The sequence below is a fragment of the Mytilus edulis genome, chromosome 1 (assembly GCF_963676685.1).
Source record: "Mytilus edulis chromosome 1, xbMytEdul2.2, whole genome shotgun sequence".
In the NCBI taxonomy this organism is placed as follows: Eukaryota; Metazoa; Mollusca; class Bivalvia; order Mytilida; family Mytilidae; genus Mytilus; species Mytilus edulis.
Window position 1 is genome coordinate 28,559,129 of NC_092344.1, and position 18,401 is coordinate 28,577,529.

At 31.7% G+C, this 18,401-nt stretch overlaps 1 protein-coding gene across 1 annotated transcript in view; it reads left to right on the plus strand.

Moving 5' to 3' along the window:
* LOC139511217 (receptor-type tyrosine-protein phosphatase epsilon-like) overlaps window positions 1-18,401 on the plus strand; it is a 73,299-nt gene that overhangs the window by 13,939 nt on the left and 40,959 nt on the right. The window contains exons 2-6 of the mRNA XM_071297798.1: window positions 1,832-1,966; window positions 2,842-2,979; window positions 15,057-15,171; window positions 15,809-15,888; window positions 16,184-16,467. Coding sequence (XP_071153899.1) covers window positions 1,832-1,966; window positions 2,842-2,979; window positions 15,057-15,171; window positions 15,809-15,888; window positions 16,184-16,467 — 752 coding nt within the window. The remainder of the gene's footprint in view (window positions 1-1,831; window positions 1,967-2,841; window positions 2,980-15,056; window positions 15,172-15,808; window positions 15,889-16,183; window positions 16,468-18,401) is intronic.

Below are 18,401 nucleotides of genomic sequence, written 5' to 3' on the forward strand. Positions count from 1 at the left end.
GCTATCGAACAAGTATTGCCGACAACGAATGCAATATGGTGTGTACGTCTCGTATAATGTTTGACATGTTTCACAATGGTGGAAGTCTTGTTCAAAAAGGTGCTGATGTAGATTGATTTGCATTGTAGCATCAGTCATGGTTCATTGGTTCAGCTGACACATTGATGTATTGATTTTATAATTTTACCATTTGTATTTAGATTTTAGTAACAAAGAGCTGATACATATTTCCGTGTTAACCATTTATTTTACAAATGTTTAAACCAATACAAAATTAGCTTTATACAACGGCTTGGGCTAAAACCTTTAAAAAATAAAGGTGCTCTCTTAAAGTCTACGTCATCAAAAATATTATAAATCATTTTTCTCCGTCGATATCCTAAATTCGGATGGAATAATTCGATAATGCTGTCTGCCAATCTTTAAAAAATATTTTACTACTTAGATGTAGCAATACAAATATTCATAAGCATGGACATTTATCGTGTATAAACATGTATTAGAAAAGAACAATGTAACATAATTTCTATGAAAAATAGAACCATTTAGTCGTTGTAAATACACATGCAATAAAAGAGAATACAAACACAAATAATTAAAAAACCTTTTATACAAAAGGCATACCTTATTTCCCCATATATATTTTAGCCAAATAATATAACTCTTCAGACTTCCATCTAACATGAATTGTTCATTAAAGTACAACTTTTTTTATAATGCAAGCTATTTTAAGAAAATTATTTCTGCATATGCTGTAGTAGGTAAATTGAAGCTAAAAACAATTCACCAACATATCAACATATTAAAAAAAACTAAAGACATTTATTTCAGTTTTTGTTTTAAATCAAGACTCAGTTAAATGAAATATCCATCCAATCTAAGTGTAACGCCAATGATTATGGATGTTGCAGATTTTCAGAACAAAATTCATCTTTTATATTTTAAAACCATATACGCTAAACGAAATTGTGTACGCAAAAGTAAACGACGTACACCGAAATATTGCTCAAATTATAGTGTGTTGTACTTAGTATGGTGCATAGCGTCTTTCGTATAGCATTCGTCTAGCATGGTACAATGTTTGGACATGGTTTGATTGCGTTCGTACATCGTTTAGGGGGCGTACGTCTATTGTTCGGGTAGAATACGTACATCGTTTTTGCATCGGGTGTATATAATTCGGGCATCATTCGTACTGTTTACTTTTACGTTATAGGAACTGTACATAAACATAATATGTTACATGCATGATATTTATGTGATTTAAAACAATTGTTAAGATCAAACTACTGGATCTTCATCAACCAGTTATCTTTTCTTAATTATATAATTAATATTTTCTCAAAAGAAAAAAAAAGCTTATGAATGTAAGGAGGTAGACCTAGGTTAAGGGAAATAACTCTTAAAATCATCAGTACGTTTGTGTCGGCTATTTCATAAATATGTTTTAAGTTTCTAGGATACATAGAGTATTTCCAATCTGTTTCAGGTAAATGCTTGAAATTTATTGACAAAACTTTACTTTTACAAACGCATAACTGATTTTTAGAGTTATATCCCTGAACCTAGGTCTGCCCCCTTAAGAGAATAAGTATTACTTATCTAAAACTGTTTTTCTAGTAATTGAAACAATTCTAACGAGTCTGACATAACAAAAGTATTCAATCACCAACATGTAAGAATTCAAATGCGTTTATGGAACAAATTATGAACTCCTATTTTAAGTTTGTATACAATTTATGATGATTCTTAGCTATAGCTTCTGCAACTGAGTAAACTATGACACATTTCGTTTTACGTTTGTTACAAATAAATCCCTTTTTTTCTAAAGAATGCGACGACTGGTATTTTGGGATCAATTGTGCAAGTAAATGTAATTGTCTTAAACATGTTTGCGAGAAATCAAATGGCAAATGTTCTTCTAAAGGATGCGATAAAGGATGGTATGGATTTGCTTGTGATAAAGGTATGTTGAAATTTATTTATTTGTTAACACATTGCATGCACATTTTAAAGAACGAATAGATTGAAGGAATGACATGATCCGGAAATCACAAATGCAGGTGTTAAATTTGATAAAATAGAAAATAAAGTTTTGATACTTCAAACATATATAATGAGAGTACATTAATTGCTCTTATTTTGACAGTTTTTTCACATGCGTTAGTGTACGACCTATACAACCGTTTTCATTTTATGATTTGTTTAGATGTATCTTTTTACAATGTATTTCTATCGGTTTGATTTTTTATCCATATCAAATCATAGAAAAATGTGTTGGAACTGACTTCCAAATGGATCCACGGTTCTGTAATGACGAGTACCAAAATCACTTCATCCTTAAATTCACATTGTTAACAATCGACTAACAGAAGTTTTCTTTAATTTTTCAAAAGTTTAGAATAGTTTGACATTATTCTATGTTCGATTACAAATACTCTTTAGAAATAAGTGCTCACAACATATTCTATTTGCTCATTTCTAAAAGATGACTTTTGTGGATGTCGCATGGCGACGTTTTATTAGATTTAACTTTTCTAATGAAAAAACACATCTGTTGATGTATACTGTTGAAATTTTGTCAATCTTTGAATATATGTAACTTTTTGAAAGACTGTTGCATAACGTCAAATAAAACAAGTACCAATTGTTTAGTCCCTTAGAAAAATGTTAAGATTGTTGCTGCTCTTTTTGTTAAAAAGATGTAATTTGGATACTCTGACGTTTATAACTAGCATTGTAGTATGAAACAACATAATTCAATTCAAACCTATATGTTTAATATAGGCACATAGTTACCTCTTTTTTAAAAGTACTAATGTATTAGAAATGTTTTTTTAGAATGTGAACCTGGTTTTTATGGTTTCAATTGCAAAGAACAGTGTGCAACATGCCTCAACATGTCATGTGAAAGATTAGAAGGGAATTGCTCATATGATTGCATTGATAGATACGAAGGGGTGAAGTGCCTAACCTTTGGTATGATTAGTTGATAAGAAGCTGCAATTGTCATTCTCAATCGTATATAATAGTTATCGGACTATACAGTTTTCGTTAGTTAACTTCAATTTTCGCGTTTACTATAATTACGTTAAAGGGAAACTTCGCAAAAAATGAAAAGTTTTATATTGCTAGATAAGAGATCGCCATCGATTTTATATTTAAAGTATCAATTTGCCGCATGCGGCCATTTTGACATCCTCCCTGAATAGAAACCACGACACATATATAAACCACAAAGGACTAAAACAAGCAGTAACCTAACGTAGCCGTAATTGAGTGCTGATATCTTGTCAAGCGTACGGTTGTTTTATCCGACAAGGAAAGCATAAAATGTGTCCCGAGTCCCAAAAAGATGATAATTGACATGGTTGTGCAACCTTTCCTACACTAACTTGATACGGAAAATATAATCATATATATTTGTTAAATAACTAGTACGATGGTATGTCGTTTTGAAACTTTTTTTTTAACTAAGTTTTTAGAACAAGAAATTTTTAATGGAAATTCGTTCAAATTCATAAATAAGTGTTCCGTGTAAAATTGTTTTTGAAAATCTAGTTTGTTCATAATTCTTTTATGTAATAAACGTATTTAAATCAATTCGGACCTTCCCTTATATGACCACCAACATGGCTAAAAAAAAATTCCCAGAGGTATTGTGAGGTGACACGTCCAGGTATTCAAGCGATTTCCTGTTGGGCTTTACAACTCTTATTACACAATAACATAAAGCAAGTTCGTGCATCACTTCTCTTCTGAGGGTATTGAACAGTGCACACGGCCGATAACTTGTAACTTTCCATTTTTAAACTATCAGGTGTAGTATACATCTTTCTCTTGCGTGTCCGATGGTGATATACTAGTCATTACTTATCTCACACGACTGTTCATAAAGAACATTTCGAGTGTAAAGAATGATATATATGAAAAACTAAATAGTTTCAAAAAAAGATTGATAAAGTAAAAATGTATTTACATATTTTCCAATGGTCAGCTAGAGGGTTGATTAACTTATTCAGTTATATTGTTTGTGTGGGGGGATTATTCCTTATCTTGCATTTCTGCATAAACTATTAGATGAGTGTAATATAAGAGAAAATATAAATACGAAAAGTCGCATATCTGGTAGAAAAAGACTCACCATAAACAATATGATTTTACGTACGATTGACATTCTTAATCGAAATGACGGACAGTCATTGATTTAGATACATGCATGTACGCTGTGGCAAAAGGGGCGTCGCAGTTGAATAGTAATCATCATCAATCTATTTTAAGCTTATACCTTCCTGTGAAATTTATAAGTTAACGCAGAGACATGTATACATCTCTAGTTAACGACAATCATGGGGGCTGGTGGGGTGGAGGTCATGTCTATTGAAAGTTACAAAATAAGAACGGCGTATTAATGAATTTACAAGAAGAGTTTTATTCTTGAACGTAGTTTTCTCTTCTTTTTTTTAGTTCAGTGATTTATGTTTAGAAAAAAAATCTAGTCAGCAATTGAATCGTTCCGGCAATCCCCTACCCAAGACGCCTCTAAAATCATGAGTGGTCATGCTTTACAATCATCAGAATTTTCTGTGCATTGGTACATTCTGTAATGGTAGTGATTAACCTTGACATTTCCGGGAATAACAGGGCTACTTGTATATTACGTGTATGTTGTTAGGTGACGTCCCATGAGGTCTTACGTATATAGGTTCACATTTATAATTGTTTCTGATATAACAATTATATTTTCCGACCGTGCAAGGGTTGTATAGCTCGTTAAAAACTTCCATGTATAATTAGGTTTTATGACATTCACACCTCTGCATTTTCTGTATACCAAATTCTTATCTTTTTTTCAGTTCGAATGCGGAAGTGAAAATTTCCAGGAGTATCAAAATTAAATTCCTTTTTTTTTCTTTTTTGGTATTAAATCACAGAAATTTAAAGAATATACTTTTTGTCCGCTTTAGGGGTATTCTGGTCAGTTTCAACAGACGTATATATGTCTCTGGTTTAGAGTGGGTCTTTAAATGAATGATAAGTCTTGCAAATGTACAAGCTATAAAGAATGTAAGACAGAAAGTTACAGGGCAAAAAGTCACGGACAAAAAGTAACAGGACAAAAAGGTCACAGTTCAACAAAATGTCAAAGTGGCTTGATACCTAAATGGTTTTATTGTGGCATGAATTATATCCTTTGCATGATTAAAATTTAATAATTTTTCATTTACCAAGGCTTATGTATTACTGGTAAATTATTAAACCGGGGATATCGTTACCATAAATTACTTGTAACCTTTACTAAATTTTTCCATAAATAGAAAGATTTGGTTTTGAAGTTAGGGTGTACCTGTAAAAAACTTATTTCAAACGGGATAGAACATCCTCATTTTTACGGAGATGTTGTTAACCGTGCCCAAAAATTCAGAAATGAACCATGTAAAATTGTTGCTCCTTTAAATAAACTTATTTTAAAAGGTTACCTATTCAACACTGTAATAAGATAATGGAATATTGTTTTTTTTGTATAAATATTGATTTTGTTATCAGTAGATTAAAAGCTAAATAAATATTACTAGTATGTTATATACATATACATTTTCATGGAGTTACAAATTGTCGATACCTGTAACTTGGCATTGCACAAGGTCATGTTTTTCTCTGGCTGTTTATGACGTTTTTACACTAAATCCATTGTATGTTGGATGTGTACGGATTGATTGTTTAGTCTTAGAAGCATGTTTTTTTTTATTTGTTGTTAGAAGCTTTGAACTAGCTGTCAGATAACTGCGAGTACTCTCAGATCTGTTTATGGTGTCTTTTTTGTCGGGATTTATAAGTACCCGGCCACGTCCACTTGTATGTTTTGTCTATCTGATGAGTTAAGTCTTTTTCAACTGATTTTTATTTTTCGTTCTTATGTTGTACTGTTTTACCACTGTCCCAGATTAGGGGAGGGTTTGGATGCCGCTAACATGTTTAACCCCGCCACATTACATATGTATGTGCCTGTCCTAAGTCAGGAGCCTGTAATTCAGTGGTTATCGTTTGATTATGTGTTACATATTGGTTTTTGGTTCATTTTTTTTCATAAATAAGGCCGTTAGTTTTTTCGTTTGAATTGTTTTACATTGTCTTATCGGGGCCTTTTATAGCTGACTATGCGGTATGGGCTTTGCTCATTGTTGAAGTCCGTAAGGTGACCTATAGTTGTTAATGTTTGTGTCATTTTGGTTTTTTGTGGATAGTTGTCTCATTGGCATTCATACCACATCTTCTTTTTTATATTATTAACAGTTTCCGTAGTTTACAAATGAATATATGTAATAAAGATAAAATATTTCAAGACCGTTCTGTTATAATTTCAAACAATTGTCAACGAACTATTTGTGATTTTTTCCTATCAAATTTATGATTTTATGTCCTTTGACCTTTTGTCTTGCGACTTTCTGTCCGTTTACCGATAAAAAGCACATTGAAAATTGATTTGGCAGGTCTGTCTCCATTCAAAAAAGGAAAGTTGCCGTTAGATTGATTCAGTTAATTTTTTTAAACATTGTTGGTCAAATAGCTAAAGAATTTATACGTTGTGAGATTTAGAATATTTTAATAAGGGCATTCCCAATTAGGTAAATGTAGATCGCTTTGGACGGACCAAACTATATTAATGTAACGGATAATTTGTCTTCCATTTAAATATTCAAGGTAACCGATGAAAATTTAAAATGGAACATATTTGATTGATGTGCTCGTTTTCGTGGACCATTTTTATTTATAAAATTATTTAATTGAAAGTTATTCAGAATTGCGATGTTACAATAAAATACCTGTTTATTTAAAAAACTGAGCTAACGCAAATTATTTAAAAAAAATATATATAACATCGATTCAGGTATAATGTCACCATATTCCTCTTCAAATCTTTAAAAATCTATTCTGTCTCAAACCCGCACTTCTGTTTTATTTTTTTTTCATGCTTTTCATGCCTGCAATGGTGAACCCTTGAGGCCAAAAAACACTAGTGAAGATCAAAAGATTAACATTACATAATGCTAATCTTTGAATTATCGTGAATTTAACCACGCCTTTACCAGGTGGTGTCAGTATAATACGCATGCATTGTATCTACACCGTACTAGACTGAAGCAAGGATTTTTATAGTAAAAAAATACTCAACTGAAGTAATAGGTGAGAATACAAACAGGCATGTTTTAACACAATCAGTTATATATGTTTGTTCAACATATGCGTCGGACAGAAAAAATCATAAAAACATTACATTGTTTGATTTAAATTTATTACTATAATCATATCAGAAATCCTTAAAATATAAATCGCACATTTTAATTCTAAAAGTTGCACGGCTGATCACTTTTCATTCTGAATTATTAGTTAGTTAATAGCTACACCAAAAGTCGTCGATAAGCTTTAAATCACGTTATTAGATGATTAACGAACAAGACTTAAAATGAGATTAATCCACTCCCGACTTAAACTACGTCACAGAAGTCAGGAAGTACGAATAAAAAAATTCACAGTTCCCAATTTTCTTCTTTATTAGTGTTCATATTTAGAGAACACTTGGTGAATAAGTTTGTTATGGTATTATAAACATAATAAGATGATAAGTAAAAATCGCAAATTTTGCCTTAAACGCGGTCAAAATGGAAATTTCTAATGTCCACCCGAGTAAACGGGCGTTTACACTGTGTCCGTTTAGTCAGTAGTAAACAGGCGTCTACTTCAGATTTCACAAATTATGTTTTACGTGCACGTAAAATAAAACAGGCGTTTAATACAGATTTCACAAATGTATTTTTACTTGCACTTAAAGATTAACGCGCGTTTATTTCTCGCGTTAAATTATTAAGTAAACTAAGAAATAAACTTCGTGTTCATTTGTACTTTTATATCCATTTAAACGACTTTTATCTTAATATTTTACGTATTTCTGTTTCAAACCAGAACAATCCAAAAACACTGTTAATTTGAAATATTAGTTTTATTAAATTACAAAAAATCAATTCCAATAACTTTACTGATTAGGAGATTTTCTATACTTTCTTTTCAAAAGTTTCATGTACAAATATCGAGGCGGATAGAAAGGTTATCCAACACATCGGAAACATATTTGTATATGATGGGATACAAATATCATGGTTTACGTTGCTTCTTTCCCCATTTTTTATTTCTCTTCAAATTCCTATATATTATAACTCGATGCGTTATCATTAAATACATTTTAATCGTTATTCACCTTGTTTGCCTTGGACTTACATGATTTAAGCTTCTTTTTTGCCAAATTTTCAAACGAAAATTTTAAAGTTTATTGAAAGGGATATGAAAATGTGTTGTATAAGTATGTACAATCGTACCAACTCGTCAATTTAGACAGACTTATCCATTACGCCTCTAAATGATAAGTAGGACGTCCCAAAAATATACTCGATCAGAGCATGAATAAAATATATCCACTAGACGTGATGCTTAAAAAAATCAATCAACCTACATAATATGTTAACAGTGTACTATTCCAAGAAGAAAACTTCTCAAACTTTTCTTTATAAAGTACATGAATAAATCATGTGAGTGTTGAATGATGCCGTTAAATAGTTTTGCTTAGAATACAAACCATCACGAACTACTGACATACAAATATTACTGATTTACTATGTGATTATAAGATTTACATAATAAAGAGCAAATATGGTCAGTTTTGGTTGATTCGAAAAAATAATTGTATTATGCAAGTCATTCTGCAGTATGACAACTACTGATTTTTGTTTACGATTCAATATTTTGAATAAAAAAGAGGACATGCTGGCACTCTTGATTGATACGAAAAAAATGTTTAGTCATTATGTTCCAATATTGCTATCATTTGTATAAAACACTCAATCCTCACATGAAAATATACCTCGTTTACTTTGCGGCTATATAGATTTACTTAATAAAGTGCTAATATGGTCAGTTTTGGTTGATGCGGACATAGAATTTTATTTTACGAGTCAGTCTGAAGTAAGAAAACTATTGAATTTTGTTTAGGATTCAATATTTTGAATAAAAAGAGGACATGCTGGTACTCTAAATTGATGCAGAAATTTTTTTTGTGGTCTTTATGTTCCAATGTTACTATAATTTGTTATATACAATCCATCCTTACTTGAAAATATTATTGATTTACTATGCGACTATTGGATTTACATAATACAGTGCAAATCTGGTCAGTTTTAGTTGATGCAGACACATAGTGTTGTTACACGAGTCAGTCTGCGGTATAAATACTACTGAAATTTGTTGAAGATTCAATATTTTAAATAAAAAAAAGACATGCTGGCACTCTAAATTGACGCGAAAATCTTGTTTGAATCATTATGTTCCAATATTGCTATCATTTGTATTATATAATTCATCTTTACTTGAAAATATAACTCATTTACTATTCGGCTATATAGATTTACATAAGAAAGTGCCTTTATGGTCAGTAACTGGTGGTACTCTTTGTGACCGATAGTTACAATTTGATATTACAGCCGACTATACGGCCTAGGGTTTTGTTGAAGGTCGAACGCTGACCTTTGACGTCTTAATGTTAAATTAAGAATGGAAATAGGGAATATGTCAAAGAGACAACAACCCGACAAACGAGCATACACCAGCCGTAGGACACCAATTGGTTTACAACGCACCATGAGCTTGTCCTCAACAGGCCCCTAAATAAAATTTCGTACTAGTTCAGTGAAAATAATCATCACTATAAACTCCAAAACATATAAATGAGCTACAATTAAAACACAGACAAGACTAATAAAGGGCAGAAGCTCCTGGCTTATGACAGGCGCAAAAAGGCAGCGGGTTTAATAGATATAGGAAAATGTGGTATCAATGTAGTCGTTATGCTCCAATATTGCTATAATTTATTTTTAACAAACCATCTTTACATGAAAATATAACTGATTTACTATGCGACTAAAAGATTTCCATAATAAGGTGCAAATATGGTCAGTTTTGGTTGATGGGGAAAAATTATTTTGTTATACGAGTCAGTTTGAGGTATGACAACTACTGACATTTGTTTACGATTTAATATTTTGAATACAAAAAGGACATGAAGGATCTCTAAATTGATGCAAAAATCTTGTTTTAACCATTATGTTCCAATATTGCTGTCATTTGTACTATATAATCCATCTTTACTTTAAAATACAACTCATTTACTATGCGGCTATATAGATTTACATGATGATAGTAGTCAGTTTGAGGTATGAAAACTACTGAAATTTGTTTACGATTCAATATTTTGAATAAAAAAGAGGACATGCTGGCACTCTAAATTGATGCGAACAAAATTTTTAAGTCATTGTGGTCCAATATTGCTAGCATTTGTATTATAAAATTCATCCTTAGCTGAAAATGTATCTCATTTACTATGCGGTTATATAGATTTACAAAATAAAGTGCTGATAATGTCAGTTGTGGTTGATGCGGACACATAACTTAATGATACGATTGATGCAGAATTTTTTTGCAGTCATTATGTTCCAATGTTGCTATTATTTGTTGTTAACAATCCATCCTTACATTAAACTATTATTGACTTAATATGCGACTCAAGGATTAACAAATAAAGTGCAGATATGGTCAGTGTTGGTTTATTTAATATTTTGAATAAAAAGAGGATATGCTGGCGCTCTAAATTGATGCGAACAAACTTTTTTAGGAATAATGTTTGAATATTGCTGTCATGTGTATCATATGGTCCATAATGACATAAAAATATAACTGAATTACTACGCGGTTATACAGGTAACTTCATAAAGAGCAAATATGATCAGTTTCGGTTAAAGAGATGAACTAGTTTTTTTTCACGAGTCATCCTGAATCAGCCAGTCAAAGATGTGAAAACTGATTGATTTTGGTGATGACTAAATTATTTGAATAAAAGAAGGACATACTTGAACTATTGATTTGTGAAAAAAAAAGATATTTACTATGATTCATTTTCAATTAAATAAAGAGGTGTGATACATTGTTAATTACCTGTAATCGTCAATTTGTCAATCGAAAATGATCAGTTGGTCATTTAATTTTGATGTACCTTATCATTTGTTATTTTCGGTCAATGTATCCAGGATACGATGACAATCTGCGTTAACGCGCGTTTACTTAAAACAGTAAACGTGCGTTTACTTTTGACAAAAAAGGAAGACGCGCATTTTTACACATTAACTCAGAAGTAAACGCGAAAGTAAACGCAAGTTTACTCTTTACAAAATTAGAAGACGCGCCGTTTTTGCGTTAACGCGGAGTTAAACGCAAAAGTAAACGCCCGTTTACTTTTTGCGTTTATTTTTCATGTTTACTGAAATTTCAGAGTTTACGCACAGTTAACGCGGCGTTAACATGAAGTGCACGCGAGTAACGTTTTGGCTCGTTCACATGTAATGCTTGGTCTGCACCCAACTTTACATTTTCATTTTATTTTAAATGCAAAAAATTGGATTAAGATATATTTACAATATGTACATCTTCATTGAAGTAGAGAAAAGAGTAGAGAAAAGATTTACAAAATACGTTTTTGAAGATGAGAAACAAGAGAAAATGTGTGGCGTTGTCAATTGACAAATAATTTCTGTTTTTTTTATACGATTTACTCATTCTGTTATATCCCGTAATTTTCAAAATTTTCAAAACACTTTACCTGTGATAAGTGATCCAACATAAATATATACTGATTATGATTACTATTATAAATGGAGCGAATCTTTTCTTTTCTTTAAATACAAACTATAAGCTATGTATGATTACAATTGCTGATATGAAAAGACCGATGTATAGCAACATGTAAGTCTGTACTAATGCAAACTATATAATCACAAGCGAATTTAAATAAATAGAACATAGAATTTGAATAAGTTTGTCATGTTGTTAATTTATGTACATTTTAACCATTACAAAATATCAATTTACAACTGTGTCAGCAACGATGTAATTATTTGTATTTTCGAGCTATGTCAGTTTTCTTCTACATCAAATAATGTGTAAAAACAAATTAATCCTGTACATATAGTTGCTTTCAACTAACCATCATATATATAAACTAGCTGATTAATTATCTTAATTTTGTTATATATATAAAAAATTAGAATTGAATTGAAACCACAAACACTAATTCTAATATGACGTCCTTATTACATTTTATAAACAAAGCCGTGTTCTAATGAGCATAACAAAATATTTGACACATGCCACAATGACTTATTGTGAATATAAACGTCATTTCTATCGTTATCCTTTGAAATGTATACATTTAAGCAGCAGGAATAAACTTTTATTATATTTTTTTTATTAAACATCATATATTTACCCTGCTTGTAGTTTTTAAACTTATCAAATATGAAATGTAATGCACAGACTCCTCGGGGAAAAACGGAGAAAGCTTGAACATTTGTACGGTATTTTCGTACGCTTCGACCTATAAAATTACTGTATATGTCCTATTAGAATCAAAATAATTCCTTCGTGTCATGCTCTATGCTCATTTTAACATGGGTAGGCATTATATTTGACCACATTTTACACCTCGCTAACGCTCAGTGTAAAATATCGACAAATATAATGCCTACCCATGTTAAAATGAGTATAGAGCATGACACGAAGGAATTATTTCTTAAACAATACACGTTATTCAACCAGCCTAACAAACAATAAACATAACTAAATACTACATTTATGAATAAGAAGACACGTCTAATGAAATTGCCAATTCGGCAACATATTCATAATCGGGAATATGTCACATTCGGTACGTAGCAGACCAGACAACGTATATGAAAACCCTCAACCAAAAGCATGTTAAAGTAGGTCGTCAGTTAGTTTAAACACAAAAGAATACATTGTGAACAGATTCAGATTTGAAGTAACATAAGCATCACGACACCTTCGGAATAGCCACTGATTACTCATCTGGAGCACCTGTGATCACTTCCCCTCGTTTACGGTTGAGTTCGTGTTGCTCAGTGGTTGTTTTTTTATTGTGTTTTGTTTACTGTTGTCTGTCTGTTTGCTAGTTTCGTTTTCATTAATGACTGTTTTCACCACTGAAACTGTAATTTCTAACTGAACAACTCTTATATGCCTGAATTTATGATAGATCATTCGGATACTTAAATGTTTCGAATAATGTATCTTTATGCATAAATCCCAATCGTCTAATATATTTTGTTATTGTATATATCAGATCTTTGACACGTATATTTATGAGAATAAAGTTCATTAATCGAAGGGTTTTTCAAGGTATATTCATGTCCAAAGTCAAGAACCTGGTGTTGATTGATTGTCATTTGTTGATGTGGGCATAAGTATTTTATTGTTTCTCGTATTTTATATAAATTTGACGGTTGGATTTTGTCGTTTAAATAGTTTTACAATAATCATTTTTGGGGCCGTACATTACTTAACATTCTGTTAGCTTGATGCATATTAAATGAAACATGAAATGAATTGATTACAGTTACGACTGACCAATGCCGAATACGACAATCGATTTGAATGGTTTTAAAAATAATTAAAAAAAAGCAACACTTTTTTTTTATAGCAAGGGGTTTTACGTAAGTTACAATGCAAATAATTGTTTCATCAAAGAATTAAAAACGAACCAGGAGTATACAAAAGAAAACATACTGTTGCTGATTGTGGGCTGTTTTCTACTTATATATGTTTTATTTGTTTATTCAAACATTGATTGTATTTTTTTTTATTAATATTTTCATTCAGACCCTGTATGTATGAAAGGAGAGCAATCGTGGTATTGTTCGTTTGCACTGAACGGTACTAGACTTTGAGTCTATCAATGTACTGGTTTATACGAACATGATTTTAACGTTACTGAATCAATCTGATAGGTGTCGTCTCTTTATTACCTTTACCAGCATTAATATTGTTCGGTTAATAACCGCTCGTGGTAACCAGTGTACTGACGATGTACTGAACGGTAAATTTAAACATGTAGGAGTGGTTCACTTTAGAATACTATTTTCAGTCGTGAAAATAGAAACTATGATTTCATCCATGGTGTTATTAATTTTGTCTTTGACTTATGAGTTTGAATGTCCTTTTGGTAATATTTCCCAAGCTATCAGCTAAAATTGTTTTTTGAAAGTTCAATCCTTCTTTTCTTAATTAGGAAGGACTGTTCGAAAAGAAAATCTATGACAGATTTTTCTGATCATTCTAAAGAGTGTTTAGAAATCAACACAAACGGACTTTACGGTTGTTAAAACATTGAAGGTGTCAATATATGGAATGTTAGTTTTCGCAACATATGTTTCCAATATTATATAAATCAATGTCTTTAATTTACCAATGTCAAATACTAATATGAATCGAAGGTTTTAGAAGATTACAAACACAAGTGTTGTAACAGTAAGGGTACAAAGAAATATAGAAAAAAAGTAAAAGAAATATAGATTCTACCATTGCATCGAGTGTGATACGATAGTTATCCACTCGGGACAGTTAAATTTTCAAATTTAAAACGCGAGGCTCGCCAAGCGTTTTACATATTTATAATTAACTGTCGAGAGTGAATAAATATCGTATTTCACGGGATTTGGTGGTAGAATCTGTTTCTCTAATAATTTTCAAACAATACGCAGGCAAACTTATTCTTTCTTTGCGATTGATCTGCAAAAAGATGTGTTCTTTCTATGTGACGTCATCAGTCATGGTCGCCTTTTTAATGCCATCACAATAGAAAATTCAGAGGAAAACAAGAAAAATCGACGTCACAGTCAGATTTTAACCAATATAAAATTGAGATCAAACGAACCACACATTGATTAAACTTTTTGATACAATGGGTGCAGAAAGGGATAAATTGACGAATTATTAGTCAGAGAAACAAAGTTAAAAGACAAGGCTATTTCAATTAACAAGCTTAAGTACATTCATTTTACTTATAGATTGTCTCACTGGTATTGAAAAAGTACGAAATTTATTCATTTTTAAATGAACGATCTAGACATGTATGAATGTAACACAGTTAACATATGTTTTAGTGCAAGGAGATTTTATGATCAGAGACAATAGATTCAGCGCTGCAACGATAGGAGGAGGCATAGGGACATTAGTTGTTTTAATTGTTGTAGTTGTATTTCTTATTATAATATACAGGTAAGGTACCTTGCCTATTGTTAAGATAATTGTAGATATTTAGTTATATGCATAAGAATATGCATCGCCATGACATTTTGGCACGGAAACGCAAATATTATATAACCTTATTGAATTAGATTTTTTTATTATTTAAAAGCATTGAATAGATCATCGGTCGATCAAAATATAAAGGTAGATAAGGTGTCTTACTCCATTTTTTAATTTGAAATATAAGGTTATTATCGGATAAGAACTTTATGAAATAGACAAATTTCGTGAAAAGAATGTTTACTTTTTAATAAGTAAACAATGCACAACGAAATGAAAAAAAACCTTTGTGTTTTATTCGATTGTTATGAATGCTTCTTTCAACTATAGAAGAGGGACGAAAGATACCAAAGGGACAGTCAAACACATAAATCTGAAACAAACTGACGCCATGGCTAAAAATGAAAAAGACAAACAGAAAAACAATAGTACACATGACACAACATAGAAAACTAAAGAATAAACAACACGAACCCCACCAAAAACTAGGGGTGATCTCAGGGGCCCCGGAAGGGTAAGAATATTCATGTTTGATTCAAATTATCTCCACTTTGCAATTTATACCAAACTAAAATGCAAACTGCTGTGTCATAAATGTCATTTGTAGGCGGAGATCTACACAAAAAAGTGAACAGTATATAAGAAACCAGAATACAATAAAAAGAAGTGACGAAAACTCGTCTTGCAGTAAGTGAACTATAATATTTATCTGCACAAATTGAATTGTAAACAACATTAATAACGAAAAAGGCATTTTTATCATGAATATGTTAAAGTCAGTACTACTACATTTTTATTAGATTTTATCCAAAACAGTAAGTATTTCTCTCTCTTTTTCTCTCTCTCGTTCGCTCTCTCTCATACAATTGCATCTACCTATTTATCTATATATCTTATTTTATCTTATCTTATCTTATATGTATCTTATCTAATTTAATCTAATCTAATCTAGTCTAATCTAATCTTATCATATCTTATCTAGATCATACAATTGCACTCGAGACGGAGGGAAAATATATCAATGTAGACAGTGTACAAGATTTAGGGTTGCCCAAACCTCCATTGGCTGGTAAAACAGATAGTGAAAGAAGTTTTAATGACGTAATGGACGAATATCCAAAAGAGCATGACGAGGAAGAGGAAGGAAACGTTTATAATAATATACCTTATGAACAGACAAGTACTCAATATAAAATATCAATAGCAAATCTCAAAAAGGTTATTAACAAGAAAAGAAAAGAACATTGTTTCAAGAATGAATACGAGGTACTTTAACATTCATTTCTATTCACTTTAACGAGTACAACTTAAGACCTCTGTTTGATAATGTTTGTATAGATTTAATCATTTTCAGATAGAATATTGATTAAAGAGAGAGTACCGCGTTATTATGAATCTGACATATACTCTGTTCGTTATTGAACATAAAAAAAACGATAAAGATATGTGGTATGGTTGACAATGAGACTCCAACAGGAAACAAGGACATACACAAGCACATAAACACATACAGGACACATTGCAACCTCCACTAATTAATAGACACAACAACCTAGGACAGGATTCATTTAATTTCGTTGAGAATAAAGTTGTGCATCTTTGTGGATATGGTATTTGATGGTTGTGTTAAATATATATATCTATGGAAAATTTGACTTCGAGGTTCCTCTGTATCCACGAAACAATAATTTGTGTCAAACAAATACTAATGAATCCACAGTATTAACAAATGAACAACAAACGAAGAATTACAAGTGAAAACTCTGTCACATTATAAGAAAAAAAACGTATTTACGACGGACCGGAACCAAAGACAATCACTGGAAAACATGCGTATGGCATTGGAGAGTCACTAACATACTATGTCGTTGATAAAATGTTTGAAACATGTCTACACTAGAAAATACATTTTGATATAAAACGATCAGATAATGAACAGCTCTTTTGAAAATAAACAATACATCTTAAGTCTTTTTAAATCTGTTCATCAAACTCACCCACTGCAATATATTCAGTAATTTGATAAGTTTATGTTTAGAGTATACACTAGATGTCTTTTCACTGTGCAAATCAACTTCACGCTGAATTATTTGAAATATTACTGAAACGCACAGAATAGGCTGAAGAAGACTGAATTGCTCGTATTGGCCATACATACGTCTAAAGGTGAAATGAAGAAGGAAGATTTCACATGTCTGGACGATCACAACGACCGTCTAAGGCTTGAGCATTGATTAGTGTAAATTATCAATCACCTCAAAAAAAGGTCGGGTGTAATAGCGCTACGTGTGGGGACGATTTCTGATAATCTAACTCTAAATATATAAACAACAGCTTTGCAGTTTGACGTTTACTAGTAATTACCAAAGATAAGGTGACGTGGCCGTTGTGACGTCGACCTTGGATATAATGTTACTTCCGAGACGTTGTCGGTCTCGCGGTCTTCTCGACACTACGTTAGAACAAGCATTCAATTCATTTGAACAATGTACATCACATTTGATTTGTACTTTAACAAGGAACAAAAAGTAGTTTGACGAAAGGCGTAACGTAACTATTAAATAGAACTCAAAGTTGCTATTTTCAAGCTCACTTTGCAATTACTGTTCCCAAGAACTTAATCTAAACCACTGTAGCTCCTATTGAACTGGTCGTTATACGCAGCTAAGGAAATATCATATCAATGTGTAAGTCAATACATACTTATCATCAGGGTCGGTTGAAGACAAAACTTTACGACAAAAGAGATGATTTCAGCTTTCCAATTGTGAACTTTCAATTTCTAAGTATCAACATTCCAGCAGCACCTGCATACGGGGTATACATCTCCCAATTGATACGATATTCCCGTGCTTGCATTTCCTATCATGATTTTCTTGATAGAGGGTTACTGCTCACAAGGAAGCTATTAAACCAAGAGTTCCAAATGGTGAAGTTGAAATCATCCCTTCGTAAATTTTACGGACGCCATCACGAGTTGGTTGACCGTTATGGAATAACCGTTTCACAAATGATATCGGATATGTTCCTTACGTCTTAACTATAATCCCCTTCCCTTTCATGAATTTGACCTACCGAATTAGACTATTAACCGGATTTGTAATCACATAAGCAACACGACGGGTGCCGCATGTGGAGCAGGATCTGCTTACCCTTCCGGAGCACCGGAGATCACCCCTAGTTTTTGGTGGGGTTCGTGT